Source organism: Grus americana, chromosome 17 (assembly GCF_028858705.1).
Source record: "Grus americana isolate bGruAme1 chromosome 17, bGruAme1.mat, whole genome shotgun sequence".
NCBI classification, from domain to species: Eukaryota; Metazoa; Chordata; class Aves; order Gruiformes; family Gruidae; genus Grus; species Grus americana.
In genome coordinates, this window is record NC_072868.1 from 13,969,449 (window position 1) to 13,989,634 (window position 20,186).

At 48.9% G+C, this 20,186-nt stretch overlaps 1 protein-coding gene across 2 annotated transcripts; it reads left to right on the forward strand.

The window, feature by feature from the left end:
- Positions 1-82: 82 nt before the first annotated feature.
- On the forward strand, positions 83-19,504 carry APCDD1L (APC down-regulated 1 like). 2 transcript variants are annotated; one of them, XM_054845091.1, is made up of 5 exons: positions 83-100; positions 644-898; positions 13,581-13,710; positions 14,384-14,942; positions 17,335-19,504. In XM_054845091.1, the coding sequence occupies exons 2-5, from the start codon at positions 862-864 to the stop codon at positions 18,097-18,099; spliced, it is 1,491 nt and encodes a 496-aa protein (XP_054701066.1). In that variant the 5' UTR covers positions 83-100; positions 644-861; the 3' UTR covers positions 18,100-19,504. The 2 variants fall into 2 exon arrangements, with proteins under 2 accessions (XP_054701066.1, XP_054701065.1); XM_054845090.1 differs by lacking the exon at positions 83-100 and having other exon boundaries at positions 521-898.
- Positions 19,505-20,186: the final 682 nt, after the last annotated feature.

Below are 20,186 nucleotides of genomic sequence, written 5' to 3' on the forward strand. Positions count from 1 at the left end.
TTAGGCTCTTCAGGGGACACACTGGTGTCTCTTGATGGCCCCAGCAGCTGAGGCTGAAGATAAAGGAGGGCTGTTGGGCCTGAGGGAGCCATGGCCCATGGTGAGCGGGAGGGCTAGGCAGTGGGGAGGCAGGGATGATCCCCTCTCAGCCCCCCACTGAGGAGAGCTGGCTCGAGACCCCACAGATGCTTCTGGGGCGTCGGGGGAGCCGGGGCAGCCCGACCACCGCGGGTGGGGGTGAGGCGGGGGTGACAGCCGCCTTGGCCCGCCGGGGGGGCCCCTGAGGCACAGAGCGGCCCACCACAGCCATGGCGCCCACGTCGGGGCCGGCCCCTGAGGAGAAGTGCCGGGTCCTGAGGGGAAAGTGCCGGTCCCGGGCGGGGGTGCGGGACTCGGGCGAGGGTGCCGGCCCCGCTCGGCCGGCGGGGCAGCCCTCCTCCTCCTCCCCCGCGTGTGCGATGCGCGGCCGCATGTGGGGCGCAGGCGGCGGAGTCTCCACCTCTTCTGGCAACTTGAACCTGTGGCTGCCAAGCTCCATTAAAGCTATCAGCAGTCGGGGGGACGCGCTCCACAGCGAAGGCGGGCTGGGTTGTGGTGGGTTTTTTTAAAAATATATATATTCATTTTTTTCCGCCTTTTCAAGGCTTGGGGCTGAGCAGAGGAACTGCTCCGGAGCCTGCCCCGCCGCGCTTAGCCTCCCGCCGGCGGGGTGAAGCCAGGGTCCCGCCGCCGCGGGCACTGGAGCGCCGAGGGCGGCCCATGGCTGCGCCGCCGGGCGCCGCGCCCCGCTGAGCTCCGCGGGCACCGGCGGCGATCGCACCTCTCCTGCCGCCGGCTCAGCGAGGAAACAGAGCGGTGACCATGGTCCGGTGCTGGTGGCTCGCCGGGCTGCTCGTAGGTAGGTGGCACCGGCGGCCGCTGCCATTCCGGGGCGGGTGGAGGGGAGGGTGAGCGGGTGCCGGAGTCGGGGTCGTCCCTTCGGGGGGCTCTCCGTCACCTCCCTCTTCCCCCGGGCGCTGCGAAGGGGCAGGAGGAGTCAGGGGATTGCTAGGAGGGTGCAAGGAATTAGGGTGCAAGGAGATTGTATGGAGAGTGCAAAGAAATAGCAAGGAGTGTGCAAGAAGTGTGCGAGGAAGGTGCAAGAAGAGCGCAACGAAATGGCAAGGAGGATGCGGGAAAGCTATAAGGGGAGTGCAAGGAGATTGCAAAGAGGGTGCAAAGAAACGGCAAGGAGTGTGCGAAGAGGGTGCGAGAAGATTGCAAGCAGGGCGCAAGGAAGTTGCAAGGCGGGTCTCCGCGGGGCCGGCTCTGGGACGGGGGTCCCCTGGGGTGTCCCTGCCGCCCCCGGGCGTGCTGGCGGCGGGGCAGGAGGCACCTAGCGCCCGGGGCTCCGCTCGCTCGCCCCCTGCCCGGCTCTCTCCTCGGATGCCCGCCCGGCCCGGGGAGGGTTTCTCCGCCGTGCGCACCCGCGGTGTCCGGCCGGAGGGTCCGCGGAGGAGCCAGGGCAGCATCCCCGGGAGTGCTCCGCGCAGCCCTGCACCATCTACCGCCGTTTCCCTGGGGAGGGCACGGGCAGGGAGAACCCCGGAGGGAGCCCGGAGCCGCGGGATGCTGCTGAGCTGTGGGGCCGGGGAGGGGGACAGCCCCCCGCCGCCGAGGGACTTCCCTGGAGCCTTTCCCGTCCCCCGCTCTGAGCGGCGTGTGGAGATGCCAGAAGGGCGGGAGGTCCGGTGCTGAGCTGCTCAGGGCGGTGCTGGGCTGGGGCTCAGCCTCTGCCTCCCACTTGAGGCTCCCAGAATGGTGGGGGTCGCAGTATCCCTCCCCGCCCCCCGAAATCCTGTTAAGCTGCCCCTGTGCCATTGCAGCTTGCTCCTGTCCGGAGCGCGGAGCACGGTGAGCACTTGAGCCGAGTTTAGATCCAGGAAGGGCTCCGAGGTGATTCTCAGTGGTGTTTCACTGCGAATTATCCCTGGGAGGATCCAGCACCTGCCCCAGCAGTGGACAACTTTCCAAGCACTCTCCTGCTCCAGGGACGTGCCACTGAGCCCCACCTGCGCAGACAGACCCTCAGAGCAGCGCAGGCTGCATCTTTGCCGGCTCCCTTTCAGAAAGGCGTCTTTCAACCCCACAGTTCTTGGAGCAATTTCAGAAGAAAAGGTTCTGGCTTAAGAGACCATATGGGAGAACAAAGACAACTGTGCTGTGAAAAAAGGCAAAATGATTTCTGTTTACGACAAGGAGCAGAGCCTGAGGGGGCTCCTCCATCCTTGGACAGAGTATTTTCATAGGAAATGCAAGGGAGACCCTTTGTTGAGACTGTGCACCCCTGAACAGAAGGGGTAGGTGAAAGGAAGGGTGGGAGGGTGCCCCTGAGGCCCCCATGCAGTCTGGACACTGGAAATCCAGACACCTGGCTTTCCTGCTGCTCGCTTCCTTTCTACTACTTAGTTAACTCATCTGAGGGTTTGGGGCAGCAAAATATCATACTGACTGTCTCTCCAGCTCAGGGCTGTGTTTAGTGATCATTGCAAAAGAATTGTGTAGTGGTAGCTATCGGACATTATTTGCATGAAGTGTAACGGACCAGACTACAGAAAGAAATCTCTAAGCATGGTAATTCTCTAGGGTTACTTTTCTGTTCTCCTTATGCGGAGTCTTTGTCATATGTTGTTCCCCAAAGATAAGGCTTAACAGGTTGGGAAATATGTATTCTCCTTCTCTATTTATTAGCTCAAGTTGCTCTGCTCAGAGATCTGTTATACTGCGTTATGTAAGATTACTCACTTAAGTCTAATTAGAATACTTCTTTCTTAAATCCTCATACAATTTATTTTAATCCAATCTAATTTAAACCCTGTGCTTCTTCGATCTGATGTCAGCGAGAGAACTTTCATTGATTTCAGTAAGAACAGAAGCTGGACCTTAAAACATATATTTAAACAGCTAAGTCAGATCCAGAACTCATTAAAAGCAAAGCAAGGTTTGCCAGTGACTTCACGGTGAGCAAGACTGGCATTCTGTATTTTGCATAAAACTGAACATCAGCATGAGCATGACACCAGTGCATAATTAGTCGAAAAAGCACTTTACTTAGGTAACTGGATCTGATTTTGGAGTCTCCTCCAGAAAAGAATCACTCATTCCTGGAAATGTCCCCAGAGACTTGCTGAGTTTTACCTAAGCTTTCATTAAAGTCTTCACATTCCAATAACACCACGCTGATATTTTTCATGTGCAGCTTCTCCTACACGGTTTTAACATAAAAGATCTATTCTTGCTTTCAATGTTTACTTTTAAGTTTGAAAATTACAGTGTTGAGGTAAGATAAGATCAGCAGTTGCATTCAATTATGAGATTAGGAAGAGAATCCCATAAATGATAGTAGTACATTCAATATAGATATGTGTGCATGTATTTACACATGCATATATATGTACTTACTATTAAATTAACATCATTGCCTTTGGTTCAAATATTTATTTGGGCAATGTTTACTTAGTTAATTTATTTTTACCAAGTTGGTGGTTTTTATTCTTCATTTCTCAAGCTTGCCAAAAAATCAATAAATAATGTATTATGCCAGATCATGTGATATGACTCTATTTGTTCTTTTGATAATTATAGGTTAGCCATGTTTCAAAGTATATAGATATAGATAAAAACAGGGCTAAGATGTAAAAAAAGCACAAGTGAAAAAAAATATCGTGTGGTTTCTATATTTTCCCCACAAGCACAAATTGTTGAGTAAGGAGATTTTCAAAAGCCAGAAATTGCTGTGAAGAAAACCAAAGCTGGAATCCAATGCTAGGGGAGGGTGCATCTGGCAGAACAAAGTTTGGAAAGAGATTCTGCTTTCAATGGGATCCTGTGTTTCCCCACAACATAGCATATGTCATCTATAAAGACAACGCTTTCATGGATGAGATGCAATCACTGCTAAAATCAGCCTCAAAATTAGGAAGCACCTATACAATGCTGTTACACAATTCCTTTGGTTTTCTTACTTATTTGCCAAGGAAGATAAAGTTATGAAAAAAGAAAATACCTAACTTCATGCTTTTAAGGTGGTGCATCTCAGATATAATTATACCAAGAAACTGACCGTGAGAATGTTAGAATTTTAATGTGTAACCCTTCTTCAGTAGGCTAAGAGCGCTGCCAGAAACTGAAAATGTGATTCATAGAACAGCTCCTTCTCTACCTATTTTAAATTGTGTAAGAGGTTAGTAATCTGCAATCTGTGGGTTATTTTTTTTCTTTCAGGAGTTAAAAGGTGTCATGCTCTAAAATGCAAAACTAGGAAAGTTCTGATTCTGTATATTAGGAAAGAAACTCTGATGTCTATTTGAAATGCCAAAGCACCAGAGTGTTAATTGATAAGAGGGTTGAAATCCATCATTATTTTTGAGTTTTAGCAGGGTGATGGTGTGATAATCATGTCTTTCATACTGATGTTTTCTCATTTTCAGTGAATAGCTTATTAAATCATCACGGTTTGAATTCAGCTGAAACTGAGAATGCCGCAATGAAGCTCAGCTCCTGTGGCCCTGTTAGATAGACATTTGAATCAGTGCAACAACAGCTCTCGACTTACAACTGGTGTGATGGTACATAAATCAACAGGAGAGGTCTCACCACTGAGTGTTTGAAGAGATTTGCTTCAGCTTAGTTTTTAAAATAATGCTTTAAACTGGAGTGTATCCATTCGGTCGATGAGTGAAAAAGTCCCCCATGGTTTCTGCTGGGTTAATAAGAAACACTGACAAACGTGTGACATTTTGGCCTTGCGTGAGTCAAAGACAGGGATCTTTGGAAGCGGGCTTTCACCCCGTACTCAAAGATCAATGTATACACCAAGCTCCCCACTGAGACAATTGGATTCACCTTGTTCACACTCTTACTATAATCCAGAAGTGCTGGACACTGGCAGGTTATGGCTTTTAAGTGTCTCTTCTCCCCTGTTGATACAAAAATACAATGACACTTTATTTTTAAAGCTTTTCAGAGAAGCTTTTTCAGAGAAAAAGTCATTTTTCCAAATTAGACTCCCTGGAAAAGATGGATGAAAATATAAATGGCAGCAAAGTTTTGCTGCGGAAAAGCTCTTAAGTTTTGTTAGTGTTGAGTAGCACAAGTCCCGTTATTAGATTATGCAGCACGTAGGTTGAATGTCAGCTTTGATTTTAGCATCTGTCGGCAGTGTTTAAGAGAACTGGAACACATCAAAACTTGGCTAATGTTGACAGGCAAAACAGTAGACTGAAATTTCAGGCTATCTAGAAACCACACCCAGACCCCAAAACACATGTTAGAAGTAACTTTAATTCTGTGCTTCAGCTGAACAAGTAACCTTTTTCTGTGGTCACTTGTGATTCTAAGTTAAACACGTGTGCTTATTTCTGGTGTGGGCTATGTATCAGTTTACCACCTTTCTGCAGAGCTTTTTTCCCGAGGATCCCCTCCGCTATGACTGCTTTTGAATGCCCTTCTCATCCTTGGCTTCGCAGGAGCCCAGTAGCCTTAGAGTATTAGATCCTATTAGATCCCATTTTTATTACTATAAACAGCATCCTTGCAGCAGCGCCAAGAATCCTGTTGTGTTAGGTGCTAAATAAGTACAGAACAAAAGGATCGTTCTTGCTTTAGTGGGTTTATAATCTAATTTCCTGGACTTAGATTTTCAGCAGTGAGTACTTGACATTGCAGGGACCTACTGGGATTCCCAGCTGTGTCCAGCAGTTTAGTACTGATTGCAGTCGCTTATGTCATTATGCACCTAAATGCCTTTGTGCATCTGGCCCGTATTTCTAGTCTCGTGGAGGCCAGGCAGCGATTTCAATGGGGAGGATGGTGAACAATGTGCTTACACAGGAGAGCAGCTGCCTCCCGTGGGAGCAGGGGACTGGGACGGCTCCACGGCAGTGGGAGAGTGAAAGGCCACTCAGAGTATCCCTGCCAAGAGCGGGTTATTCCCTGCTGTACTAATGCTTTGTTCAATCCCTCAAAATCCTGCCAAGCAAGTGGACTTGCGCTGCCTACTAGATTGTGCCTCAAGAAGTTCACCCTGATATACAAGCCACATTTTTTCCTCTCTTCATTCACTCCCAACAGAACCTCTTTATTCACTGCAAGGAATTCCTTCCCTTCCTTGGTGTTTATGCTTTGTGAATATTTATAGGCTGTTATCATGGTCCATCTTGCCCCAGCCGTCACTCAGCCAGGCTACATGTACTCTGCTCTTTTAATCTTGCTTCGTAACTCAATCCCTCCCACCCCCTAATCATTTTTTGTTGTTCTACTCTCGACTCCCGCCAGTGCCAGTTGCTCATTTTGCTTTGGGTAAATGCTATATTTATGTTAATGTTATGTGGTGGGTGGTCCTCTCTGTGCTCATGGTCCATGTGAGTGATTTAGACGTTCAAAATGAGGTTGGCATTTTATGGCCAAGCCATGGCCTGATTACTGGTTCCGCTCTTCAAAGCACTCTGGGAAAAAATATGCTTAGCCATCACTATTAAAAATGGCCACAATAGCCACTAATAAAGTGTCTGAGCAGGGCTTCAAGGGAATTGCCAAAACTGCATGGGTACTCTATACATTCGAAATGACAGTGTGCCATTAATTTCAAACCCATCTGCTGTATTTTCTAATGAGTTTCTATCTTGTCTAAATTGAGGAAGATAGAAGTAACATTTCCCATTTGGTAAGAATATGAATTCTGGTCAGAATACCATTGTACCCCTGGGGTATTGTTCAGCCTTGGACTGAGTTGGTTTGCTTTTGGTTTTGAAAATAAATGTTTTCCTCCGTGTGTTCTCACCAACCTCTCACCGTCTAGGTACTCAGAGATTAGAGATCATCTTACTATGGTCTCACCTATGTCACCAAATTAAAATTTAAATTTTCACCAGTGTTCAAGGAAAAAAGCTCTAGCATTGCCCTTCTTTCCTTCTGTTTCTTTTGCTTTTTGGTTCTATATTTCTCTGTGCCAAACTTCTGTGGCAGTACTGATCAGAGTTTAACACAAGTCACGATGTGTTAGCATAGCCTGAACCCATTTGCTTTTTTCAGTGCTTGGCCGATGCCAAAAAAAGAAGGCACTTAGTAATTACCCTGTTAGTTCTTACCTCTCCTGATAAACCATCCCTCTTCCTCCAGACTCTGTCCTGTAGGTTTGTGTGGAGGCAGTGAATCGCTGCAGGGCAGCTGTGTGATTTCTCTGATTGCAGCTCAGAGCGGGACCCCGTTCTCAGCACTCTGGCCCGCCCTCCTGGACGCCCCGGCTGGGCTGCCCGGCGTGGGGCTGGCAGCAGGACAGCGCTCCGGGCTAAGGGCCGGCTGCCGCTGAGCTGACCACAGTGGTTGGGCCAACCGGGGCTGTTGGGCCATGTGGAATTGCTCAGCTGTTCTCCAGCGAATCTTTTGACATTGACCGATTTAGCTGTGGAAAAATCATGCGACTCCCCTTTCTGAGCCTGCGCAATATCTTCCAGGCGGTGGGAGGAAGAAACGCGCAGTGAAATGACTCTTGTATCTGTCAGTGTGTAGTGAGTAAAGCTGTTGTGTAACTGGAAAGCGTGGCATTTTGATTAACTGTCGGAGATGTCTTGGGAAGATGTACTCACATCCACCTCTAGTGCTTTTCTTTCTCCTCGCACCGCTGAACTCCTCTATGCCAACTCTTGCATGTCTTGCTTCGGTCACTCCATTTGAGAATATTCCATATGCCGTTTCTCCTTTGTATCCCTTTGTTCTGCACATGGAGCGTTTACTGTCAGTTTATGGGGGCGGGCGTTTTCTGAATACGGTGCTGGTGCTGTGTTGGTGCAGTCATGGGATCTTTCCTGTGGAACTGGGCTCAAGCCCCACAAACCCATTTACAGTGTTAGGCCTGGTTTTCTTCTTTGGGGTAAACAGCTAGAGAGGGCAATTTTAAGAAGCCATTTTATTTAAATGTAGATTATACTGAAGAAGATCTTTGAGGTGCAGGAGAGAATACTTTCTCCCTTCTCCCCTTTCCTACCACAAATCCCATCTGTCTTGCCATCTATCGCTAGGCATGACACTTACAGGAGAAATAAATGATTCCATGATTCCAAGAGCAAAATATTTACTTCTCTAGTGCCTCAAAAACTTTCATTCAACTCACCACAAATACTTCACTATTTTAATTGTGGACATGAGACAAATTAGGCAACGATCACAGCCTCAGAATAAAGCTAGGCTAAAGCCATAGAATACAGTGTCTGAACCTGTTTGCCAGTGTGTTGAAAGTGCGTTTTGAAAACGTCTCCAAAATCCTGAGCTGCTTGGCAATTTTGAGTTGGCTGAGTTCCCGCTTAGGATCTGCAGAATTTCATATACGATGATGCTCTGTTGTGCGCAGGAAGCTCAAGGTGATGCTCTGCGATGTAATGTAATACATTTATTGTGCCATCCTTAAAAGAATAACTGAGAAACATCTAGTAAATTTGAAGCATTTTACAAAGAGCATGAACTGAGCATCAGACTGGTGAAACAGCTCTATGTAATTATACCCGTTTTACAGACAAATAAGAGAAGGGATGAATAATAGAAATACTTTTCCAGAAGCCAAACAGTACTCCAGTGAAAGCGCTGGCATCCTTCCTCAACCACTTGACCACATTCTGGCTTCAACTCAGGGAGGCATTACTAATCAGGAAAAATGCTCATGCATGGCTTAATTTCAAGCACATGCTTAAGTTTCACTGAAACCAATTAGACTTAAGCGTGTGCTTAAGTCCTGTCCTGAACTGGGTTGAGTTTGCAGATAGGCAAAATGCAAAGTTCTGTTGGGATACAGTTTTCCACCCCCAGTGGGTTATATTTAAGTTTTATAACTTTATAATATTATAATATAAAATGGATCTCTTCCCACAGAATTGTTCTTTTGGGAATGCCTTATTCTGAGTGAATTAAAAGCACCACTAGCTTAATCTCCACACAAATGCAAGAAAAATTGATTTGCTAAATACAAACATTTTCTTTGCTTTTAAAAGAATTCTTACTCCTTTAGTGGCTAAACCAAAATCCGTTCTGCGTGGTCTCAGGAGAGAAAAATGCTAAAGAAAGACTATTTTGCTCTGTTAATGAAGTCTGTGTGGATAAGTATAATTCGCTTATGCAGAATATATTGATACATTTCTTATCGTCCCTTTCATCCCAGTCTGAACATTCCTCAGAAAATATCAAAGGTTTTATGTCATCTCTAAATGAAGAAATGTGTAATGCTCCATGACTTCAGGCACTGATCTTATCCCTGTGAATGGGTGACTAACTGAGACATTAGAATTATAAATGGGAATAATAAATTCTGGCCATAGGAGGCCATAACATGTAACAGATTAAGCAATCTAGCTCTGGAGAAGAGTTGATCTACAGTAACTAATTTGGTGCAAACTGTAATGTATGCATTTTCTCCTCCATTTATAAAGAAACAGATGTGTGACTCAACTTTGCTTTTTTCCAAAGTCAATCTGCTCAGAGGAACACAAACAAGATTTGTTTCCAAGAAGGCATATTACAGTATTTCTGCCCTGGTTGGTATTTTTTTCCTTTAAAAGTGAGAAGTGGGTCGGAATCGAGCGTACAGCAGTTATGTAGCACAACCCCACTGGCAGGCTCTCATTTTCAGGCTTGGCCATTGCCTAGGAATCTTTCGTCTTAATTTTACCAACAATTTACTTTGCAAAGAACTTCCAGCTCTGCCTTTCTATCATTTGATGCTGTGGGCCTGATGTTTCTGAAAATAGCTTATACAAATAAGTGTATGGAATAGTTGGTCAGTATTTGCTACTGCTGTTGTCTCAAGGCTTGATCCAGTTTCTGCTGATTGCAGTGATGAGCCGCTGTTCCCGGTTACTGGCATTCCCAACTGCCTGAGCGCTCGTGCAGCCCCATTGCTCGGAGACTTTGGGCCAGTACTTTGGATGCAGCACGCACCGGAAAGCTGGAAAAAGATACTGTTTTGTCTAGCTGCTGTACTGAGGAGCTCTCTGGAAACGCTTGTGGTTAATCGATACAGACAGATGGGATAACGAGAGAGTGGAAGAGATCACAGTTGGGGATTTTTTTTTTTTTTTTTTAGATTTTTCCTATGAATGAGTATTTTTGTCTTGAAGATGAATTGTGAATAATTCCTTCCCCCTGCCCAAGAACTCTATAAAGCAGTTAATTTTTGTCTCTCGTAAGATGGAGAGAGGAGCTGCTCTGATGTGCTTTCACCAGGGGCTGAGTAACAGAGTGACATATGAGTGACAGCCACTTTATGCTGGTTTTGGAATAGAGATGTGCCCTAACTACAGATTTTAGGTCTGGAACTGAACTTTTCCAGTTTGAAAGGATGTTTGGATCTGGTGGGGCTGGGATGGAGTATTTGAGAAAGAAAAGCAGCCACAAAATTTGGACACAAGCCAATAGCTTTTGGTTTGAGGGTGCATCCAGCTTGGAGTCTTGTGTACAGTTAAGTAAGACAAAATCCCCAGGAATTCCCATCATGTCAAATATTTACATTCTGGGGGCTTTTTTTTTTTTTTTTCCCATGCAGTTTGATCCCGATTATAAAAATTCCCTTTCTATTGAATGTGTCAAAATGTAGTGATTGCTTTGCCAAAGTGTCTGTGCTCTCAAACAATGTAGACTTTTAGTGTTTCTGCCAAAAGTAGCAATAAGGGTTTAGTCAAATATTGAAGCTTCTGCTGCAATAAACACACACAGAGCAGTTTCAGAGTTGAGGATGGGGCCATATTCTGTGCTGGTATTTCGGTATAGCTATAGGCTGCACCCATACCGCTATAGCCTGTCTGTGGTTATGAGCAAGAGCAAATTGGACCCTTGTAGTCCATTACCTCTAATACAGTTATTTTTTAGCTTACTGTATTGTCTAGGATAATGATTTCATGTTTGTTTTAAGCGTAAGTCAGTTCGGACTATCCTTGTACTGAAGGCTCTCCAAAAGCTTTGCCAGTAATTAGGCCTCTTGATAGGTCAGTCAGATGAAACTTGGCATATTTTGCAGACGAGTAAAAAAAAGACACAGGAGTAAGGAGCACACAGGAGTAAATTTGCCCGAGACCGCAGAGCAAAGTCATGGCACAACCGGGACGAGGACGCAGAGCCCCAACTCCTAATGGGCTCTGCTAACTGGGCACCCATGGGGCAGCCTGCATGGACGCTGCAGCTGCCAAATTCAAGGTTTAACTAACGGCAAAGGGGTTTGTCATCCAGTATTTTCCCCTTTTCATATGAGGACTCGCAGGAACTGCTTTTTAGAAAGCACTAGTGCAAGCAATTGTGAAGGAGCTGGCTATGCCTGCTCGCCACGTCCAGCCCTTAAAGATGATAAAAACAGTACAACTGTGAGTCTGCTCCAAAAAGAGCCCTTAACACTAATAATGCGTCTTTCCAGCTAGTTTATGCACTCCAGTGCACAGTGAGGTAACAGAAAATCCGGGGCTGGTTTCACTGGCCTTTAGGTCGGTAGGCTGCTTCTGTTATTGCTCTCCTGCTTCGCTGGGGGCTTCACTTGCCTTGTGTTTATTCCCTTTGTGGTAGTTTCAGGGTTTGCGTGCTCAAATCTACACAAATACATTTCAAGGACCCTGTTACTGTGACGTGTGAGACCTTTGCAAATGGCAGTGCCGTAGTGAAGTGACTGAATTTGTCCATCAGACATAAGTCTTCAGTTATATATTACTAGATGAGTAATAAAATAGTATTTGAGTGGAAATCTCTCTGCTTTGCCACATGTTCAGGAGTCCCTGACTTGCACAGTTTCCATTGGACTTGGTCTAGGGCTTGTATTTGTGGCAAACTTGGATGCTGAAGATTTGTAACAGGGATTTAACCCTGTGTGTGTGTAGGATGTGTTGATACCAGGGATGAGAGGCTCCTGTCTTGGAATAAATTGGCTGTGGGAATTGGGAGAGCCTCCCTGTTAGACCCCAGCTGTGAATCTCACCCTGAGTGTTTATATTTGTGTTATATCCTGAGCTTGTGAGCCAGGGAATTTTGCTGATGTTGCTCAGCAGCTCGTAGTCTTGTCCATGGCTTTTGGCAGATCCGTAAGCGCCAGCTTCATCTGCAAACGCTTCTTGTTAGGAAGATGATTGCACTCTCCAAGCTGGGCTTGGGCCCTTCGTGATCTCAGCTGTCACTTCTCTCAGGTGCAGGCAGGTGGCTTGGATTTCTCTTCCCAGTGAAGGGTCTGGTTTGGGCAAATCCCCCTATAAAGCTCACGGGATGGTTCAGGTTATACAGAAGTACGTATATGGCACGCAGGGACTAAGAGGAGCAGTTGTGACTCTGGATCTGGATCTCCTTGACTGAGGCGCAGAGCGTGCAAACGTTGAGCATCCTCACTCTGGGAAGGTAAGACATACACGTTAGATCTTTCTTTACAGCTGGTAGGCAGGCCGGAAAGCAACCTGTGTCCTAACCATTGGTACGCAGTGAATGAAAGTTGGCTGGAAAATCCCCAGCACGCTACTGGGCAGATTGCAAAGTACAGCTAGAGCGAGTGAACCCCGGCTGGGCCCACAAACCCCAGGCAGCCCTGGGCTGGGCTGAGCACCACCCAGCGAGGGACCGGGCTCTGCCAGACGGGGCAGCTGTGCCACAGCAGAAGATCCGTGGGGCTGCAGGAGGAGCTGCACTGAAAGCTCGTTTCGTGGTGTTAGAAAGAGGCAAATCCCAAGTTTCTTACTGAAGCAAACTCATGATGAGTGCAACAGAAGTTTGCTTAAGTCAAGAGTGAATAACATATAGGAATATACGTACATATATATGTGCATGCAAAGGTCTTCAGGATTTAGCTGAGTGTTCACACATTCCCTAAGCCAATAACATCCGTTGTTATGGGAAATGAGGTAAGTGACAGAATTACTGTCCTTATGGCGGGCGACAGGCGAGGGTAATGTTCCCATGCTGTAATTCCCTGTTTCAGTTACTGCTTCAACAATAGCTTGAGGGAGAGAGAACACGAACAAAGAGCACTCAGTTTTATTTGAAGATTTCATCTAAAAAATAGTTGGATTCAGATGAGACTCAAGTTGGAAAACAGTAAAATAAAACCTCTGTGTCCTTAACTAAGAGCTTGCTGCTTCGCTAACCCTTCTGGGGGTTTCATTCTCTAGCTAGCTTTTCTGGTTAATGCAGCCAGAGGAGTTTTTCTAGGCAATGGCGTTTGAAACGTTCCCGTGTCGGTGAAGCAGTGCCGGGTTCTTGGCAGGATCCGAGCTGTACCCGTAGGTACCGGCAGACCTCCGCAGCCCTCCCAGCGCGGGCCGCAGCCCCCCGCAGGCGCAGCTCCCCCCCGGGGGTTCGCTGGGGCGCGTACCCCTGCCAGCGGGTGCGGCTCCCAAGAGCAGCCCCCAGCGGGACCCCCAGCCCCCGCCCCACCGCCGAGCCGCGCAGGGCTCCGGGGCTGCCGGGGTGTGGGGGGGGAAGAGATCCGCAGCGCGGGGCGGGCGTGCGGGCGTGTGGCTGCGGCGGAGCGGGAGCGACCTCCGCGCTGCCCCGCGGTGCTGACGGCCTCTCCCCTCTCCCCCCCCCCCCCGCAGCCTGCGCGGCCGCGGAGCCGCCGCTGCGCTGGGAGCCGCGGTGCCGGCAGCAGCTCCGCCACCTGCAGGACGGCGCCAGGATCGCGGCGCGGCTGCCGCCCCGCCTGGAGGGGCGCTGGGTCTCCACCGGGTAAGGCACCCCCGCCCCGGGAACGCACCCCGAACTCGGGAATCCACCCCAAACTCGGGAACCCACCCCAGCATCCCCCCGGGAACGCACCCTCCGCCCCGGGAACGCACCCCAAACCCCCCGCCCCAGCCCCTCTGCACTGCTCCTGCACCCCCCCCGCCCCCCCCAGCCGGTGCTGCCGGGCTGGACTTGGCGGCACGGAGAAAGCAAATAGCTGAGCCACCACAGAAAGCAAGCCTGTCCTTCTGTCTCCCCTCCCCGAGCACCCAGTCCTGGCCGGAGGGAGGCCTGAGCTCCCCCCCCCCACTCCCCCCCGAGCCGCCTTATTGCCCCCTGCCTCTCTCCCCCATTAGGGTGCAGCTGATGAGCACACCCGGCTCAAACGGGCAGAGCAGCCTTGACACCCCCCCCCCCCCCCAGCCCCCGGCACTCCTCCCTGGGCAGGTGGCACAACGTGCGAGATACTCTGTCTGGCACCGTCGCATTTTGGTAACAGATGCCCAGATCTTCAGATCACCCAAGGGTGGCCACCGGGTGTGGGAGGCTCCTGCCCACGATGCTGCTCCCACCCATGCTCACCCCTCACCTCCTGCACCCCGGGTGCCCCAGGGAGGGATTTCACCCTGTCCCCCCTCCCCGGCCATGGTTGGCTCAGGACTGCCTTGCTCCCCAGGTGCGAGGTGCGGCCGGGACCCGAGTTCCTCACCCGATCCTACCTCTTCTACGCCAACCGCCTCTTCAAGGCTTACCAGTTCTACTACTGGGACCCCTCCTGCCGCGACCCCTCTTACTCGCTGGTCATCAAAGGCAAACTCCGCCTGCGCCAGGCCTCCTGGATCACCCGCGGGGCCACCGAGGCAGACTACCACCTCCACAAAGTCGGCATCGTTTTCCACAGCCAGAAAGCCATGCGGGAGGTGGCTGCCTGGATCAACCAGACCTCTGGCGAGGGCTGCAGGGGGTTCCTGCCCCCGGGGCGCACCTGGGCTCCCGGAGCCCTCTACGAACTGCTGAGCGCCAAGACCGAGCGCGATTGCACCGCCGCCTTGGGCTTCGCCATGCACGAGCTGAGCCTGGTGCGGGTGGAGAAGCATTACCAGCCCTTGCTGCAGCCGCAGCAGAGCGGGAGCCGGCTGGTGGAGGAGCTGTACCTGGGGGACATTCACACGGAGTGGGTCGAGAGGCTCCACTACCGACCCACCGGTTATCAGCGACCTATGCAGAGCGCCGTGGTAAGGACGATGCCTCCCTCATACAAGACCAAGCACATATGATTTCCTTGCTGTTAAAATAGCACCCGCCTGCCCTTAGTCCCCTTCTGTCCTAAGGGCACATGGATGAGGAGGTGCAGGCCGGAGGTGTGGGTTCCCAGGGTGCTGCCTGGGTGCTCCACAGCACACGGGGCTCACCCTCTCCCTTACCGAGAGAGCGGGGCTGGGTGGGTGAGAGCTCAGCAAAACCAACATCAGAAACAAGCCTGCGCTGGCACAGGCCTGGAGTTAATGGCTTTTCTTTGGCTCTGTGTTTTCCTAGGAAATGCAGTTTCCTGCACCAAAGTCAGTGAAAGCTTCGGGCTGCACGTCATTAGAGACTGCCTGCTCTGTCGTTTGTCTTCCTCCCCTCTCTTTCGCTCTTTGTCGCGTCCTCCAGGTTGAGAGAGGAACAAGGAAGCAACTTCTGCCATTAAGTCATTACTCCTTGGTGTAATGCCATTAGAAGAGGAAGTTGCGCTGAATACAATTATGTTATTATGCAGAAATCAAACTTTCACTTTGACATAAAACCGAGCAGGCGACTTGGTTGCATTTTATATTTTAATTTGCAGGAGGTTAGTTTATTTCCAGGAAAGCACATTTCTATCTGAATAGTAGCTAATCAATTCAGAAATGATTGAGCAGTGAGATGGGGTGAAAAAACCTCTCTGAACTTTACCAGATAGAATTGAATTAACTGAAAAAAAAATATTTTGGGGACAACATTTCCCACACCCAAAACTACACCAACTGAACTCTGAAAAACACAGAGCAACACCCCTCTCCCCCTCTAAAGTAACATTCTCAAATTGGTTAAACTTGTGTAATCTTGGGCCAAGACCATATATATGAGCAAAACCAGATGGTAAACATAAACACTTTAAAAAGTTAATTTAAAACCAAACCTAAAGATACTGAAATTCACTCTCTGAATATAGCACAGTAATTAATCAGCCAACAGCTCTCCAATGGACCAGCACATGATGTCACCACTTGGCGATAATTAGAAGCTGCCATACATTAGAAATAACTTCACACAACTGGTTTAAGCAAGTAAGATTTTTGGTTCCATGTCTCTAGTGATAATTTTATTAGGCATAGGATTTTTCTTTTTTTTTCTTTTTTTTTTTTCCTGAGCTAACATCCATTTGCTTGCACTAGTGAGGGTTACACAGCTATGTTAGGAATTATTTTTTAACCCTCTTTATGAAAATATCACTCTTTTTCCCTTAAATTTATATCTGTTTTAAAGAAACCCATTCTCCCCAAATTACCTTTCATTATCAAAGAATTTCCTGTCTAAGGAGAGCATTTATATTTGCCAACTTCTGGGATTATTTAGCCATAATGTACTGTGTACTGTCAGCACTCATTAACGTGACAGTAGCAGTAAAGCAAGCTGAAAAGGACTAAATTACAGTAGACTCCAATCAACTTGCATGTAAATTACCCACCCTACAGTTAACTACTGAGTTATTTAACCTTGTTGGGTACGACAGTTCAGTAAAGATTAGCTTGCGTTCTAGAAAATGATACAACGTTCAGACCCTGGTTATTTAAAAATAAATCAGTTGTGATATATGAACTATAAGGAAAAGTTCCAAGCTGCACAAACCCCTCCTGGCATTGCACCGGCCGCAGGACTCGTTTGGCTCGGAGCTCTGTGCGGAGCGCCGGCAGAGAAGCAAAGGTCAGGCCTGCGTTTTGCAGGTCCTTTTCTTCTCCGGCTCCGGTGCGATGCCCGTTCTGGCTGCTTTGCAAACCCGCTGCCTCCCTCCCCACCCGCCTCGCCTGCCGCCCGGACAAACGCGACCGGAGATGCGGGAGCACGGGCAGGGGCTCTGTGCAGCGCGGGGGACGCGGTGCTTCTGGCTGCCCTGGAGAGGCTGCCAGCGATGAGGTGTAGCGCAGCCACAGAAGCCTCCCCTCGGTAGGGTTTCACAGCCCTTTTCATTGCCAGAAAGGCTGCATCGGTTTTTCTGACGCGGTGGCGTAGCTGACAGCTCCCAGCACCCTCATCCGCACCGGGGGTACGCGCAGCAGCTTGCGGTGGGAAATTTGTGGGGGAACAGCCTGGATGGCCCGGGGGAGCGTTCCCTGCCCGTGCCCCGTCCTCCTCCCCGCAGCCCGTCCTCAGCAGCCCCGGCACAGGGCAGGGCGCAGCCTCAGGGCACGGACCTCTCCGTCCTTCCCGGCGTACCAGAATAGCAAAGAGCCAGGGCAGCGCTTTATCTCACTTAATCTGCTTGGATGTCTTGGGCCAAGTTCACTGCAGCTGAACAGCCTGGTGCAGCAGTTTCAGCTTTTAAAATATTCTGAGAGGGTTTTCTGTCTATCAGTTTACAAAAACGTTATTTTTTGTCTTCTGCAGCACCACGTGCACCCTTGCCCGGCCTGTGGGATTATATACAGAGCTGACGAACACCACCCACCCATACTACCCGTCAGAGCTCAGCTGCCAATGCAGCTCAGCGGCAGCTGGGTGAGCACCCACTGCGAGGTCCGACCCGCGGTGCTTTTCCTTACCAGGTACTTCATATTCCACGGTAACAACCACACCTGGGAAGGTTACTACTACCACTACTCCGACCCACTCTGCAAACAGCCGACTTTCACCATCTACGCATCCGGGCATTACACTCAAGGCATCCCCTCCTCCAAAGTGCGAGGTGGGACAGAGCTGGCTTTTAAAGTCACGCAGGCTCGGGTGACGCCGATGGACCAGGTGACGGTGATGATGCTGAATTCCTCGGAACCGGGAAGCTGTGGGCTGACAAGCTCCTGGAGTGCTGGGGCGGAGCAGGATATAACACCCACAAACGGGTGTTTGGCTTTGGGCATCAGACTGCCCCACACCGAGTACGAACTTTTCAAAACGGAGCAAGACACCAAAGACCGCAGCCTGCTGTACGTTGGCGAAAGGCCCACGGACGGATCCAGTCCTGACAGCCCAGACAAGCGACCCACGTCGTATCAGGCACCTCTGATTCAGTGCGCTGGAGCACCAGAGGAATTCTCTAACTATGTTAGTCTAAAATACTTGGGAAAAAAGGATGCTAATGGGAGCGAAGCACTAAAACCTTTGCCTGTGGCCTTTTTATTGTTTATAGCACTTCTGTTTTTAAGATGGGACTAGTTCTCTATGCAGGTACAGCACAGAATTCAGATATTCTTGGTGCTAGCGTGATTTTTATATCCTTCGAATGAGCACATCTGGAATCAGTTTTACTCAGATTTGGAAACACTTTTTAAAAACACTCGACAGCAGCAAATGAAGCCAAGAAGATATGCCTGACTACGCGCCGTTTGTCCTGTGGCTTTATTGCCTAATCTCCCCTCTTCTTCATGTACAAACTTAATGTAGTGACATGGATGCGCTGCACATGGCAATAGATAATTTAGCAATATGAGGGGGGGAAGAAGCAACATCAATTACAATTGCTGCTTTGAGCTTTTGACATTGCTAAGATTTAATCAAGAGCTCGATTCAGATGTAATTCAAACATCCAAAGTGTCAGCTGCTGAGTTTCGCTGAGGTTAAGTTCCCTCTCATCATACTCCTTATTGCTGTTCTTGCAAATTTAATCTGCAGAGTCAGTCAGCAACAGATAAACAGCCAAGTGCTCTTGATGAGGGCACAGCTAATCATGCCTTTCTCAGTTTACACTGTCTGTAGTTTTTGCGTGTATGTACACGCAAAGATGCAGCGTACAATCTTCAGCTTACGCACATACCAGAAGCAGCCCTCAGAGCGTTACCTCCACAGACTGTTATGCCCGACCCTGCTCATAAAAGAAGACAGAGAAAAACGGAAAAGGCTTCTCTGCACAACCGCTCCAACCTTCAGCATTACCTAGCCGCAGACGCTGCATCCTTGCTGCATTATTCTGGCCTTTCCAGTGCGGTACTGGCCTGCGCTCTGGGACGCCCGCATGGCCCCGTGTCACTGCGTGCCTCCTCCAGCAGGCAAAGGCGCTGCCAGGCAATCCCGGCTCCCGCTCGCCGAGAGAAGCAAAAGATCGCTTACAGATCTTCTCAGGCCATGTATTTTCACTGTCTCCTCTTTAGTAAGTGTACCGGCATACCAGTTGTTAATCCAGCTCTCTTTTTCAATCAAAATGTCACTTCCAGCCTCATTCCTGTAAAGACGGTTTATAAATCTGCCTCCAGTGAACAACGGGCTGAGGAGAGGCTTGAATCAGACAGCACAGTCAGGTCAGACTGATTTCTACTGACAAGAAGGACAAACTAGGAAATTATATTCCCTGTCTGCTGCAGCTAAGAAGCATATAACTTACTTGGAGAAGCTCTCCTCCCAGTAGTGAAACCCTTTCCACATAAGCCTATATATCTTACTCAAAAAGGATATTTTGGTAAACCAGCTATGCAACAGCTACCTACTTAATGCTGTATTTACGAACTTGCAGCTTGTACTTAGATAAATTATGGGTTTTATAACATAAAAATACTTCTGGGGGATCTGTACATTAACTAATAATTCAAATGAGATGCTTATTAAATGCATACAATTGTGACATAAATGTTGTCGGCATGTTCGCGTGTTCCAGGCACGATCAAGTATTAATCCTGCACATAAACGGTTACACTTCTAAGATGATACACAAAAAGGCCAACCTTGGCTACCTCGACAATCAGCGGAGCAGGAGACTTCTCCAGGGTTGGCTCAGCAGGCAAAACTCCTCCCTCTGTTCCTGAGGGTTGTTGTGTTTTGTTGCCTGCTGCTGCGTGGAGATCCACGGGCAAACGTTCCAAGAACTGGAAGCGCACTTTGGGGAATGTGGCGTCTCCTTTAGGATGTCCCCGTTGAGATGCTACGAATCGGGGCAAGTCCAGGGTGGCACGGCTGCATCTCACGTGAGCCATGCACGCGGCAGGTTTCCCTTCGACAGACCTGCTTCCATCGCCATGCTGCAGCCTAGAGGAAAGGCCTCCGTCACTCAAATCTGGAAAGCTACGGCTTTGTGCAGGACCCAAAGATGTCCATGGCAAGAACAGGGAACAGCCTCGTGCTGTCTTTGGAAGGGGGTGGAGGAGGGGGAAGGCAATTCCTGCCCTGCATTTTACTCCCAAGAATGAGATTTGTGTGCAGATACATTTCCATACTACGTACATGAAAAAAAAGTATTAAACTTAGCAAGTGTTCAGATATCGCGTGGTGTAAAAAGCCCTTGAAGACCGCAGATCCTCTCAAAGTGGTGCTGG